This window comes from Polypterus senegalus, chromosome 13 (genome assembly GCF_016835505.1).
Source record: "Polypterus senegalus isolate Bchr_013 chromosome 13, ASM1683550v1, whole genome shotgun sequence".
Taxonomy (NCBI): Eukaryota; Metazoa; Chordata; class Cladistia; order Polypteriformes; family Polypteridae; genus Polypterus; species Polypterus senegalus.
Window position 1 is genome coordinate 75201623 of NC_053166.1, and position 16124 is coordinate 75217746.

The 16124-nt window shown below is 40.7% G+C and overlaps 1 protein-coding gene across 1 annotated transcript in view; it reads right to left on the reverse strand.

Annotated features, from left to right (window-relative positions):
• fam120c (family with sequence similarity 120C) overlaps positions 1–11130 on the reverse strand; it is a 61183-nt gene extending 50053 nt beyond the window's left edge. Inside the window, exon 1 of the mRNA XM_039775370.1 lies at positions 10006–11130. Coding sequence (XP_039631304.1) covers positions 10006–10518 — 513 coding nt within the window. The 5' untranslated portion in view covers positions 10519–11130. The remainder of the gene's footprint in view (positions 1–10005) is intronic.
• Positions 11131–16124: the final 4994 nt, after the last annotated feature.

The window sequence follows — 16124 nt, forward strand, 5'->3', positions numbered from 1 at the left end:
ACCATACATAGCCAGATCGCAAAGAAATAATTTTGTTTATTTTTGCAGCATGATGTTATTTAATTCACTACATAGTAGCAGATTAACTGGACCCAAGAGTTATTTGGGCATAACACTATACACTGTGTGCACAATTATTAGGCAAGTGAGTATTTTGACCATATCATCATTTTTAATGCGTATATTCCAACTCCAAGCTGTATTAACTTGAATGCTTATTGGATTTAAGCACGTCAGGTGATGTGTATTTGTGTAATGAGGGAGGGTGTGGCCTAAGGAGATCAACACCCTATATCAAGGTGTGCAGAATTATTAGGCAGCTAGTTTTCCTCAGGCAAAATGGGCCAAAAAAGAGATTTAACTGACTCTGAAAAGTCAAAAATTGTAAAAAGTCTTTCAAAGGGATGCAGCACTTTTGGAATTGCTAAGATATTGGTGTGTGATCACAGAACCATCAAACATTTTGTTGCAAATAGTCAACAGGGTCGCAAGAAACGTGTTGAGAACAAAAACGCAAATTAGCTGCCAAAGATTTGAGAAGAATCAAACGTGAAGCTACCAGGAACCCATTATCCTCCAGTACTTTCATATTCCAGAGCTGCAACCTACCTGGAGTGCCCAGAAGTACAAGGTGTTCAGTGCTCAAAGACATGGCCAAGGTAAGGAGGGCTGAAACCCAACCACCACTGAACAAGAAACATAAGTTGAAACGTCAAAACTGGGCCAAGAAATATCTGAAGACAGATTTTTTCAAAGGTTTTATGGACCGATGAGATGAGAGTGACTCTTGATGGACCAGATGGATGGACCTGTGGATCAGTAATGGGCACAGAGCTCCACTCCAACGTGGAGGTGGGGTACTGGTATGAGCTGGTATTTTTAAAGATGAGCTAGTTGGACCTTTTTGCATTGAAGATGAACTCAAAATCAACTCCCAAACCTACTGCCAGTTTTTCGAAGACACTTTCTTCAAACAGTGATACAGGAAAAGACCATGATTTTTATGCAGGCCAATGCTCCATCACTTGCATCGAAGTTCTCCACTGCGTGGCCAGCCAGTAAAGGCCTTAAAGATGAAGGAATAATGACATGGCCCCCTTCCTCATCTGACCTAAACCCTATCGAGAACTTGTGGGCACTTCTTAAACGCTAGATTTACGGGGGAGAAAAACAATACACCTCTCTGAAGAGTGTCTGGGAGGCTGTAGTCACTGCTCCACAAAAAGCTGATCGTCAACAGATCAAGAAACTGACAGACTCCATGAATGGAAAGGCTTATGACTGTTATTGGAAAGAAGGGTGGCTATATTGGTCATTGATTGATTGATTGATTTTTTTTTAAATGTCAGAGATGTTTATTTGTAAATTTTGAGGTGTTTGTTTATTATTCTCACTATAACAGATGAAAATAAACAAGTGAGATGGGAAAATTTTCATTTTTCCTTTAGTTGCATAATAAATCTGCACACTAATAGTTGCCTAATAATTGTGCACATATGTATTCCCCTGATGATGTTCACACTCACATTTCCGTTGTGAAACATTCAGGTTTCAGGTTTATTAACATTTTGGATTGACTGATAGCACTGTGTTTGTTCCATATTAAAATTAATCCTCAAAAATACAACTTGCCTAATAATTCTGCACTCCCTGTAAAGTGTTTCGTTAAATGTTACTCCAAGCCTGACTTGGATTTAACTGGAATTGCATAGAATTCTGAGCTACAGTCACACTTATGTTTAATTCTAAGGAGGTTAACCAAAAGCGAAGTCTACCACAGTGATAAAAACCTTAATAAAGGCATTAACAGATAGGACCCCAGAAGCCACCATTAAAGAACTGAATACATACATTCAAGCCACAACTTTGTTAGCACCACCTATAGGCTATTTCACATTGACTCTAAACTGAGCTTTATCTTATATTTTTCACCCATGTAGAACATTAAAGAGTCCGTCCAGAGGGGAACTGATTATTACCAACTCATTTAGCATTATGGGCTAACATAAAGCACAATATAATCATATTTCACTCTCTCGCTCTTTTTTTTTTGCTTTAAAAGTCACTGTGAAATCCTCCCGTTACTATTATTAGTTTTTACTTGCATTTGTTAAAAAGTAAGATAAAATGCTTTTTATTTTCTAATTTCACGTCAAAGTCACTCATTTACAAAGAAAGTTGACAAGAGACTTGATCTACCTTTTACATCTCTCCTTTGAAAACCAATACCAACAGATTAAGTTAAATATCACTGTTTAATTGTTTCTTTATTTCATAGTCTCCTACAAGGCAGTCCACTATGGGTATGGAATGACCAGCCTTTCGTTTCAGAATCCAAAGCCTTATGCAGGTGGGTGCAGCAAGTAGAAATAATGTTTAGCCAGTGCAGATAGGGTACTTCTTTTGGCTGTTCCCGATAGGGGTCGCCACAGTGGATCATCTGTTTCCATATCTTCCCGCCCTTTGTATCTTTCTCTATCACATCCGCCCACCTGCATGTCATCTCTCACTACATCCATAAATCTCCTCTTAGGCCTTTCTCTTATCTTCTTGCCTGGCAGCTCCATCCCTAGCATCGTTCTCATGATATACTCGGCATCTCTTCTCTGCACATATCCAAAACAACACAATCTTGTCCCTCTGGTTTCGTCTCCAAATTGTCCAACCTGAGCTGGACAACCACTCCAGCCACTCCACCCTGCCTGCACTCTCTTTCACACTTCCCATTACTCTGTAAAGTTGATCACAAGTATTTAAACTCATCAACCTCCTCCAACTCTACCCCCTGCATCCACCTCTCCATTTCTCTGACCTCCTTTTTATTTACACACATGTATTGTCTTGATCCTACTGACATTAATTCTGCTCCTCTCTAGAGCATATTCTAGATCCACTTCTCCTGGGACTCCTCAATCTGCTCCCTATTGACTCACTCATCTTGAAATCTCCTGAACAATGAGGACTTGGGACTTGATCGCTAAGAAACGGTTTTAAAAATGTGCGAAATTTCTTACAGTTTTTTAGACCAGTTTGTATGTCTGTCCGCTTTTCACAAGAGAAATACTTAACGGATTTAGATTGGGTTATTTTCTAAAATTTGCTTGAACATTCTGTTGATTTTGCGACTTTCTCATTGCGCTAAGTATCATAGTTCGCTTGTGGTACAGATTTATTCGAGCAAATCCGAGAGAGACTCATCGGGCTGCAGGGAGGGGGGCAGGGCCCTCCTCACTCACTTGTCTGCCTTGGGGTGTAACCTTAACTCCATTTATATAGCGTACGAGAGAACTACTTAACGGATTTAGATTTTTTTTCTATAATTTGCTTGAACATTCTGGTTGATTTTGCAACTTCTCTCATTGTGCTAAGATTTATAGTTTACTTGCAGGAGCGATATATTCGTGCTAATCCGAGACAGAGACTGTGGGCCAAGGGGATAGGGAAGAGTGACATCAAGAGTAGAGAGCTGGGTGGGGCCCCCCTCACTGTCTTGTTTCACTAATATGCGGGCGAAGCCTCGGGGGATGGCTAGTGTATTTGTTTATGTATAATATATATATACATATATACACATACATATACACACACACACACATTAGCCATCCCCCGCGGCTTCGGATTTATATATGAAATCCAACATCGGTCTGATTTATTTCCGCAAATCCGACAGAGTGACTGCAGACCGAGGCCCTCCTCACTCACTAGCCTCCATTCCAGTTGGTCTACCATGTGTTGGAGCATACCTTGCCTGCGCTTAGCTAGCAATACTTGTTTGTTCAACAGACATTATTATCTACAGATTGTTAAGGAGTAATGTTTAACTTTTTGGGAGAGATACGTATCATAGCTGTGTGTGTTTTAGAGTAGCTGCCGACTGCCACAGATATCACAGTCACATGCTATTCTCTCCACGTGGAGGACGCCGTCAGAGCTCAACACGATCAGATACAGTGCCAATGTTTGACGATGGAGCGTACCTACCTTCCACTTAGCCAGAATTACATTTTTTTTCATTTTTAAAGACTGCCCTGTTTCACTACTACATTGGCGGAGCTGCAGGGGACAGCTAGGTAACGTATAAAATGTGCTTTTATCGTATTTTGACAATGTTTTTTTTTTTTAATTTCAAATGTTATTGATATATACTAAATTAGATGGAACCAAAGAGCTAGTAATGTCATTCTGCCCCCATTTATGCTGCACAAGTATAGGCAGCTGAAAGTTTGAAAAATGGTAAATTCTACATTATAGATTAAAGTGCTTTGGTATCACTTTAGTAACACAAAGGACAAGCATGTCAGGCATAATTTCCACCTGAATTTTCAAGATTATGACATTTCTTAAATTACAGTATTTAGATACGTGTTGAAAAGCCAAGAGTTTACAACAATAAAGTAATAACACTTAAGGGCAGTAATTGTTTCATTTAATAATTCAGACTAAAAGGCTACAGCAGTAGTATACATACTGTAGGCTACAAAAGTCTTTGATATTTATAGCATGCTTTACAAACTACCCCACGTTAAAAATTGATTGCAACCGTTGAGAATTTAGCAGCAACCCCTCTTAAAAATCTGTTTATATTTAACAAAAAATAATATGTTTGTGTGATCTGGGTGAAGACAAGAGAGCAGTCTGTTTACTAGTGCTGGGCGGCATGACCAAAATTCTTTATCACGGTATTTTTCAAAATTGTACAACGGTATTTTTTTCCCATGTATGAGTTAACCACATTTTCCACTGCAATTACTGCTGTAGACTGGCTAAGAATAACCTATTCCACCGTCATGAGAATGGTACACTGTACAAAAAAACATTTTAATGTGCACACAAGTATTAATACAGGTTTGCATGGCCCCGTAAAGTGATAGTTTTCAAGGGGATGGCACTAATGAAGAGAAGGAATCACATTGCATGACAGTTGCAGTCAAAATGAACCTTTTTATTGAACAAATTTTGCAAACAACTTAAACTAAAATTTTGACAACATATTGTCAACCATCCAAAGAGGCATTTAGACTTAGTAAAATATCCAGAGGTGCTTGTCAAAAGTTCTATTGCACTGAACCAGTCTTAGAAAAGGAATAAATAGTAAATATTTTTTGGAAACCAACTATACTTTCTATTAATGTTAACAGTCTCTGTCCACGGACATGTTAAAGTGACTTTTTAAACAACTTTATCATCATTAAACTGCATAATATTTAAATTAATAAACAATAACAATAAAATAAATAATAGTGCAACTTCCAGTAATAATACTATTACTTCAAATGAGATGAGGCGATTGGGGCGAGTCACACCCGATCGTTCTCTATTGCTTCATTGGCTTACTGCGGCGTGTGAATAAGGCGTTGCGTCCATGGAGATGTATATTTATGGGCCAGCAGGATACGGGGAAGCAAAAAAGAAAAGATAGAACACAAGGAGGTTAAAGAAGGGAAAAGGCAGTCATGGGAGACGATAAGACACCAGGAAGGTGAAGGCAGCACAGGCTGAGGCGATCTAGGGGCTGGCTCATCCCACTGACTAAGCGTGTAAGAGTGGGGCGAGCGAAATATAAGACCTCCCAATGGATCTGAGGAGCGACTGAGTGAGCGAAGGAAGACGGGAGGTGTGCCAACCTCGGACAGTCTGCTGCGCAGTGTGGCGCCAGCCAAGACAGGAGATGGCAAAAAGCAGTTCATGCTGCAAAGGCTCTCCCAGCAACGCCCTTAAAGGATGAGCCGTGGAGAGAGAAGGTGGTGTGCTGTGATCGGGCGAGGAGAGAGACTGCATTTTAACCTCTATTTTAATGGAGGTATTTATTATAGATTTTATCCCCAAATTTCACTGGTTTTATGAATTTGCTATATATTTGGGTACTGTATTTTTCTGAACACTGCACAATGGACACTTTTGGTTTTACTTTTGACTGTTTTTGACAAAAGCACTTGAGCACTTTCTACCATCCCCTGGCTTCAATGAGATTTCTCAGCTCATCTCGGTCATAATTATCGACAGTGTTGGTTCAACAGACTCCCCCATGTGGGAAGAGGGGGTCTGTAGGGGACCGGCATCGTCACACTATTACACAGTATTGAGAAAAAAAAAATAAAAACAAGTACAACTTGGCTTGCAGTATTATCCAGTAGTATAGAAACAGTATTCACACATTTGAAAATAATGGTCCACATACGAACTTTTAAAACCAAAGTATCTTCAGACAACAGACACGGCATCTTTTTTTGTCAAAAGTTCTTCTGTGTCCTCAAGTTCAACTTTATCGTCTGCTACAGCTTCCATTTAGGAATGTTCTCTGTTCATTTTCACTGCTCAATACCTCCACCAACGCATGTACTCTGTCACATGCCTGTTTAGCGGTGCAGCAGTGAAAAAGGTCCCCCCTTGGACTGTTTCCCGCTGCGTGACGTTCTGAACATTGTTTAGGCTATTTAAACCAGTGTTCCGGTATAAGAAAAATCCATATCATAACAAAAATAAACGTTTTTTTGGTATGAACCGGTATACCGCCCAGCACTACTGTTTACAATGAGTCTTACTGTAGAAAATGTTTCTTCTGAAGGCACAGATATAGCAGACATACCCATGTCAGTTGTGCCGGCCCCAGATACTTATTTGTCTTCAACCAATCAATCTCTAAGATTCACGTGAAGTGGTATGTACTTGTCCCTACTACAGTAGAACTGAAAATCTGCTTCTGTTGGTTCTGTTATTTCCATGTTGTTTTTTTCGCACCAAACGAAACTGCAATGGCAGACTTATTGTCTATTTGTGGTTTCTTGGCCTATCACTTATGAGATATAATATTAGCAACAGTGTTTACATTTGAAAGGAGGTCGCACACTTTTGCTTTTATGGTGCATTTACCTACATTTGCCTTAAACTTCAGGGGTTTGAGTTGAGAAACACTGTGATACAAGTATCACCTCCACAGAGAAATATTCATGGTGTACTTTCTTTAGATGGCCGTCTTTGCATTTCATTCATATGTTTTGAAAGTACAATTGCTGAAAAGGGATATACAATTGAGACAGGTACTGCAGACTGCACAACGCTGTGGTGGCATATTTCAGAGAGAGTAGCACAGATGACACCTCCTGCCCTCACCATCATCAGATTGTTCAACGGTCCATGTAGCTGTCCTCTAATGGATACTGCTGCACATTGGTACTGGATCTAGTAATGCTTTAATTTATTCAACAGTGACTCAAGGCAAAATTATACAAGTACTTTACATGGAGCCTTTGGCTGCTCCACAAGCACCACTGCTGCATTTGCATGCTATGGAAAAATTAAGTAAACGCTCTTATAATTGCAATAATTTGGCAAAACTCATATCATGCAAATTAGCAGAATTGCACATCTCTCACTTCAATTGAACATATTAAAAATAAAAAAAACAACTTGAGCAGAAATAACATCTTGTCATTGTGCTGTATTTAATGCAAGACATACCCAATGGATTTAGCTTTCCCGTTATATTAACAAATAACGTCTACCGTTTAATTACTTTCTGCATAAAACAAAGAACAAATAAATCAACAGTTACTTCAATGTGACTGTAAAATAATTTTGATTAAACCTCCAAAACACACCATTAATGACAGCCCTCACTTCTATTTGGTTGGCTTTCTTCTCTATAACAGATTCAATACGTTAAATCACCCCGTAATATTTATTAGTCATTCATGGATGAGACCATGGTGCAGATGGTGCTTTGTTACTACTGGGGAGAGTTTACATGACTACGCCAAGAGACAAACACATAATCTGAACAGCTCTCCCAGTATGTTCATGTGAATTCTGGCAATAACTTTCATGGCCAGAAACAGAATCATGCACCTCGCAGTGCCAGTTCAGGAAAAAATTAACATGAAATGATCAATGTATGGAGAGCTGAACTTTTCAATTTCATTTTGAACATACAGAATGTTAAAGAATGTCAAATAAATTCTAAATTCAAATCTGAATACGACACTCCTACTTAAAGCAAACTGGCATCCTCAGAATAAGTCTGCATGAAGCACTAGGATGATATACTTAGAAAAATCTAACTGGTATGCAAAAGTCCAACAGCAATTGATCTTAACAACCAGCACCCTCATCACTCCCAATCTAAACTTGGATGCTGGCTTGCTCTGTGGACTCTGAAAACCAGTCATCTAAGATATAGCATTCTGCTAGGACAGACAAGTGGATCTTCCAATCAAATTAAGTCATTCTTGTGAAGTGAAATCCCACTTTTGAGCCCAGTACACTATACAATAACTACAATATGAAAAATAAAGGCTGCAAATACAAAACATAATTAAAATTAGTCTTTCGGTTCTGTATCTGTTTCTGCCCTTTTACCTTACTTTTAAAATTTCCAGCCAGTCACCTCATACTAGCCTAAGTTCAATTCTACAGCCAGACTCTCTTTTAACACCTGCCGGTTCAGGTTCAGTTTGGGGTCACGGACTTGTCTTTGACTGGAGATAGTTATATAATGACACAAATACTGAGAATTGGGGGGGGCTTTAGCATGATATAAGCAGCAGTGGCAATGCACCTCTGTTTATAATAAACTGACTTTCAAACATCATGGAATCTGGAATGACCAAAACTACTGACCTTTGCTAGACAAGTTGTTTCAAACCTTTGCTGATTCTGCACAATTCACCCTTCAGACTCAAAATAGTTAGCATACATTAAGGGATCCTTATTGCTCTTTTTGCAAGCATTTTTACAGCAAAGCAAAATAATACGACTGCCCGATTTAAAATGACTTGCTAAATCCAACTGAGAAAGGAGTTCAAAGAACCGTAAAGACGTTTTTCTAACTGAAGAGTATCCATTTAGAAATGGATCATAGAACACCATTCTAAAAAAAATCTTGCTGTGGCACAATGGCACATAACTGGGTGAGAGAGGGAAAAAAAAAAACACACACACACACACACAGCTGCTGGGATGGTGTCCTATGAGACAGATTTTCCAGTGAGAAATCACATTTGAATGCTCATCTGAAGAGTAGTGCCCCCCTGCAACAATTCGAAGATAACCATTATCTGAATTAGTAGCACTGTAACATAATGCTGACCTCTAAACTCATTTCTTTATAATGAAGAAACCAAATATGTAGCTTCCCTTTAATTGTAATTATTTTCTTAGTATGTTTTGTCAATTTGAAAAATTTGGAAATTAAAATAAAATAAAATAAAAAAAACCCTCTGGTCATTTCACCATATGGTTCTTTTTGTATGTAGTCTGCTTCTTCTATTCATAAAAAGTAAGAGCTAATCTTTAACGGTTTTTCAACTGGACTGAGCCACAAATCAACAGAGCTCATCTCACATTCCCCAAGACACACCGTGCACTTGAACTGAACGAGGTGGGACAGGGAGATGTCACAAGTGGTTAACTCCAAAAATTCCCACAGCACGTGAACGCAGCGCCTGTGTGATTTGAGGCTCAAAGTGATCATTAAAACACACCTCCGAGACAAGTCAGGAATGACAAAGGTTGGAGGCTAGCCCACCAAAGGCACCAACTGACCCACAGTTAGGAATGCCTATGAGAAGTGTGGTTTGGCCACATTCTGCACAAGGCTGACCCTGTTCTGGCCCGTTTAATAAATACTAAAGATGTGACATTAGGATTTGAGAAGTATGGTAGGTTGGAGGATAGGCCCTGTTCTACACATTTCTGTCTACAAGTACCCAGCGTTTTCAAGCTGTCGGTACGGTTTCTCTAAAACCACGCCAGGCAGGCCACATCTCTGGCACCAATTTTTAACATAGTCGCTTTGGACTCAATCGGATGGTCCGGACTGTACAGAACAAGCAGTAGCTATGGTGGTGTAATTGCAAAATGAACACTTGTATCCTACCGCTGCCAAATGGCTGAGGGTCTTAGTACTGTATGGCCAGTCTAATCCAAACATCTATCACACCTCATACTCTCAAAACTCTTAATCTGTACCCACCTCCCTCCCAAAAATAAACACCTCCTTTTTCTTACCCGCACTCGAAATCGAACCATCGCCAGCCTGATGCAGTGGCTGAGACAAGCGGGGGGTAAAAACCAAGCTCGAGGTGGCGGGGTGCCCTTGTTGGCGATGTGGTTGACGATGAGCTGAGCTGTCTGGCGCTCCCCTTGCGCCCGGCGCGCCCACTCGGGCCAGCGCTCCTTGCCCAATGTCCCGTTGAACATGACCACCAACTCCAGGCCCCCCTGATAGAGGCAGGCCTGCGACAGCGCGGCCAGATATCCGAGCATGGCATTCCACTGGCCGCCGCAGGCCCAGTCCGTTTGGTAGCCTCCATAGAGCCTCTGCAAGCCGGAGTCCGCATCGATGAGCACTCTAGCAGGTGGTGGAGGCGGCGGGGCCAGCGGAGGTGGGTGCGGGTGCGGCGGCGGTGGTGGCTGCTGCTGCTGACGGGCCACTGTCCGGGCGAGCTTGAGCAGGTCGACGGGCACTGCGGCGCCCGGGCATCGTTTTTCCACGTACTCCTGAAAGCCTTGCACTCCCATGGCAGCCTCCCGTACCCGAAAGGAACGAAGCGTAACTTGGCGTTTCTCAGAACTGCTGGGAAAAGTAATTAATGGATCGGGGGGTGTTATTCTTAATGATTAAGCCCCCCCTCCGCCTACTTATTTTTTTCTGTAAGGTTGCGATGTTGTCAACTCTGGGATAGGGAGAGATAATTCCAAATACGTGGATGGAAAATACAGCTTTAGATTTGTTCGGTTGTGAGGGGGGTAAAATTGGTCTCTCCCAAGCCCCTCTCTCAGAGATGCATGTTGAAGTTCTTCATGCAATGTCCGCCATGTTGTGGTCTCTCGGCGAAGGGGGAAGAGTGCGCTCGCAGGATTCTGGGAGTTTGAGTCCTCTGTGCAAGGAATTAACGGAGTTGAGGACTGTAACAAGCGGAAGCACTGAACTACAACTCCCAAGATATCTCAAAGGCCTCGTTTTTCACGCCGAAAAAGAACCCAGAAAATTTCCCTGCTTGCTAGTTATTTTAAAGACACAATTTGATGCGTCTGCAACTTAAAGGATATATTGTTGAGCGGGAAATATCTCCTTAGACTCCCATTCTCAACATACAGCAACAAAATCGCGTACGAAAGAAGCATTGTGGGTCTCAGTAGTCCTTGCTTTTATCTTCACCGAAGCTTTTTGCAGAAGTTTCAGAGTTGGAGAACTTCAGGTCCCATAAGACCTTGCGACTTTAGGAAATACTATTTTGAAAAATTGCATCCCTTTCCTTGCTTGATCTCTAATAGAATGTATGTTTCTATTATGTCATAAAAATATATATTAACTATACTAAATAATTCTTATGTCGTTGTTGGCGAGGAGTAGATTCGTATGTCTCCACCCCGAATTTGCGAAGTTAGTTGGTACGGTCCAGCCTTCGTCCAAGTTTTGTCGGCGTTTCACGTGACTGCGCTTTCTGCCACGGGTACAAGACGTGGACAAGCAAGCTGAGGGAAAAGGGGTGGGGGTCGCTAGGAGTGTAAAGCTTCACTGGGTGACAATTTGGTCGAAGTTTTATGATTGTATGCTGAAAAGACAGCCGTATTGTTAAATATTTCTGTAGCAGCATGTAAATAAAAAACGTGTCCACTTTTAGAAGGTTTGCGGATCGGGTATTGAAATAACGTACCAAACGAGTTCGATGGATGCCTAGTCTCCACTCACTCGGCTACTTTGCGCATTTCAAATTTGATCTATGTGTCTAGTATTCATCGTGTAAAGCACTTTGAGCTGCATTATTTGTATGAAAATGTGCTATATAAATAAATTTTGTTGTTGTAGTAGGTGTAATGTCGTTTGTTGAACCGACGTCTGGGGACCCTGGTTAGGGCCATTTGGAGCAAAACTGCGCGACAGTGCCAAATGTTTGTAAGGAGGGGGTTTATGTAATCAAGTATTTTATATATGTGAGAGAAAAGCTTGTGTATAGTGAGCCCTATGCAACTTTTAAAAGGAGTTTACTGTAGGTGTGTGTCATTTGTGTTCACAGCTTGTTAGCTGCATATGAAAATTTAAGTAAGGTTCAACAGAAATTATTAGGCCAGAGTAATGTGTAATTCTGGGGTATACAAAGCCCCTTTGAGAGTTTAGACGAGGACCCCCACATTGTTTGGGTAAAGGTTTGAAAGAGATCTTAAACATTTGTCATCTCTTAGAATGTCTAACAATACATTTTTGTTTAGTTCTAGACTTGAGTCAACTTGAGAAACAGACCAGGAGCCTCATGCATAACGCCGTGTATAGAATTCATACCAAAACATGGCGTACAGACAAAAGTCGAAATGTGAGTATGCACAAAAAAAAATTCAGATGCACAAAACTGTGCGTAAGCCAACTTCCACACACTTCTGCTACATCAATCCCAGTCAGTATGAAATGTAACGCTTGTGCATGCGCCTGCAGCCCCACTCTGTCTCTTTCCAGAATTATGCCTCTTTGAAAATGCAAATCAATATAAATACTCACTTAAGTAGAGCGTTCTGTGAAAAGAGAATGGCAAAAGCACAGGGAACAAATAAGAATTTCAGCAAATGTCAAGTGGAGGTAATGAAAAACGTACTGTTTGTTGGTTTAAGCAATTGTATAAACAGCAAAAGGAAGCTGATCGAAAGTTCAAGTTCAGAAAGTGGCACAGTGCCCGAAATAAAAAAAGAAGTCAGATATCAAAGTCACCGTGAAAGGGCAAGTCGTAGCCCACCGTCTGAGTGTCATATGGAAGCTTATTAGGGTACAGAGAAAAGAAAAAAAAAAAAGCGATACAGTGGGGAAAAAAGCTTGAAATGTCAACTTTAATTTTGAAATTTCCACTTTAATCACATAGTTTATTTTGTCATTAAAGTAGAACGTCATAAACATCATCTTAAAATTGTTTACCAGTTTCGCAAATCCCATCGTAGGTAAAGTAGCACGTTAAATGTTTCATATTCTATGTGCTCTATGTGTGTGAATCACTACTTACTTCTTAAACGGGCTTTCTCTTAACGCCAACGGGACACAGAATACATTACATTGTAGTGATATTACAGCTCTTTGAACAATTTAAATACCGTATATACAGTGTATAGCTCCCTCCACAATTATTGGCACCCCTGGTTAACATGTGTTCTTTAGATTCTAATACATTCTTTATTTTCCAAAAAAATATAAGCTCACAACACAAAAAAGAGAAAAATCCAACCTTTAATTGAAGCACATTTATTCATCGGGAAAAAAATCCCAAATAAAGAAATACATTTTTACATGAAATCATGTGTGCCACAATTATTGGCACCCCTGCTGTTAATATTCTGTACAACCCCCTTTTGCCAACAAGACAGCACTTGATCTTCTCCAGTGACATTTCACAAGGTTGGAGAATACAGAGAAATGGATATTTGACCATTCCTCTTTGCACAATCTTTCTAGATTGTCCAGAGTCCTGGGTCCTCTCCTCTTCAGCTCACCCCACAGGTTTTCAATGGGGCTGAGGTCTGGGGACTGAAATGGCCATGGAAGGAGTTTGATTTTCTGTCTGCAGAGCCATTTTTGTGTAGATGTTGCCATATTTTTTAGGGTCATTATCCTGCTGGATGACCCAATGATGACCCATCTTCAGTTTTCTGGCAGAGGCCACCAGATTTTGATTTGAAATGTCCTGATATTTCAAGGAGTTCATGCCATGCACCCTTACCAAGGTTCCCAGGGCATTTGGAAGAGAAACCACCCACAGCATCACCATACTTTACAGTGGGCATGTTGGTGATGTCAAAAAGTGGTGTCTGTAAGCGATAAGTGCTAGCAGGGGCCACTGCCTATTCATCTTAATAGAAGGTCAAGTGTCGGCCCGGTTGCTATATCTCAGTTATATGCTATGTGGTATGGCATTTGTAAAAGTTGCTAATGTTTGTGTGGCCCTATCTGTTGGAATGAAAAATGCAGTGTTTTTTATCACTATATGTATTACAAAATGTATTCCAAGACACTGCAAACATTAAGGCTGAATATGCTGAGGTTAATGTTTATTAATTAGATTTCAATCTGTCCAGTCCCCTGTTTTACATGGGTAGCATATAAATGTTCTAGTTAAAAATATATTCAGGCTGGTTAAGTGTGAAGGTGGTACCAAGATAGAGAGGCAGTTAAAAGACAAGTCTGGGAATTAAGCAGAAGAATAAGACAGAGAGAGAGTGTGTCCTAAATAAGTTGGAATTAAACTTCCAAGAAGACAAATGCATTGATGGAGAATTTGAAGTGTGGTGCATGATCTCCTCTTTTAATATCAATGGCAGAACTGTTGAAAACTTTCACGTTCCAGGGGCTTCATTTATAAAACTTGGTGTGGACTCGAGTGTGAATATATGCACATGACAAAAAGTCTGATATATAAAACCTGGGGTATGCACATTTCTAGGTGTTTTACTGGTTTATGAATCACAATCTCCTTATACATATGTGTACGTGATTGTACCTTAAACGCCTCTGTGAAGCATCCATATGTGAAGCATGCTAATCAGACTCATATTTATGCAATCACGATGCTGCAGAACTTCATTGGCTGGTAGTGCAGCTCCCTCCTTATACCAGGAGACCCCGCCACCTGCATTCAAGAGTATCTGGCTGTGCTTTGCAACTGAGAGCACAATATCATGTACATCGTGGGGGTCAGTAACATGACGTCTCTCAATACATGAATTACAGGTTGATCCAGGCCACTGAGACACAATGGGTGGCAGTCACATCTTGGATGACAGTTAACAAAAGCAACTTCATTCTCGCTGGGTGCCCTTATTGCAGTAAAGTGCTCCAATTACGTTAGGCCATTAGGAGAGTTGGACTCGGCTACAAATTGCCTTTTTATATTAGCAAAAATGTGTTTTTCTTTTTTTTGGTGTATGTACACCCACACTGTTTAAAAACTTAATGTAGTGCTCTGTCGGTCACAGTAGGCATGGCAGAGAGAAATGTGGCAGAGATATCCCTGAAAAGTGACAACAGGCCGCCAATTTAAACTGAGGAAAGACCAAAAAAAGTTCTTCAGTGCAAATACGCAGCATTGACACTCTTAAAAGGGAACTAAAACACGGGCTGTGATTCATATTCGTTGTTTTTGAGGAGTAATATGTTTGTCACATCAACGCACATTATAATAACAGCTCAGTGATATGAATTATTATACATGTGAGTTATCATTCTGTTGGCTGCCTTTCAGTCATCATTTCCCTGTTTCTCCGAAATGTTGCGTAGGCATGGGGCTGAGTTGCTATAAATACACGCACTTCCCCACATCAATCTTCAATTTCATAAATCCTGATGTTTGAAAGTGAAGTTCTGTATGCACATTTCGCTCGCCTTTTTGTGTGCATCCAAGTTTTTAATGTCAGTTATTGTCCCACTCGCCTTGTGCTGTTGCACAAAAAGGGTCATCGGGCTGATCCAAGTAACTACAGACTAGTAAGCTTATAATGTGCATCACAGGCAAATTAATGGAGGCAATTCTTAAGGAAAAAATTGAGCAATGAACGACTAGATCAAGAGAATTAATAAATACTCACCATGGGCTCAGACACGGAAGGTCGTCTTTCACTAATGTGCTGGAATTCTGTGAGAAAGCAATATAAGTGTATGCTAATTTATCTTGATTTTTGGAGGCTTTTGATAAGACAGCATGTGAAAGGTTAGCAATCAAACTAAAAAAAGTGGGAATTCAGGGCGCAATCTGCAGGTGGGTACAAAAATGGCTCAAACACCAGAAACAAAGGGCTATGGTGAGGGGAACTTTTTCAGTGCTGGGGCTGCCACTATTTTTAGTATTAATGACAGAAATAGGTTTCCTCCCACAGTCCAAAGACATGCATGTTAGGTGCATTGGCGATTCTAAATTGTCCCTAGTGTGTGTGTGTGTGCGCCCTGCGGTAGGCTGGCACCCTGCCCAGTGTTTGTTTACTGCCTTGCACCCAGTGTTGGCTGGGATTGGCTCCAGCAGACCCCCGTGACCCTGTAGTTACGATATAGCGGGTTGGATAATGGATGGATGGATGATAGAAATAAAAAGCTTCCAGATGATGTAGAATGAGCTAGAACAGGGGTGTCCAGACTACAGCCCAAGGACCAACTGTGG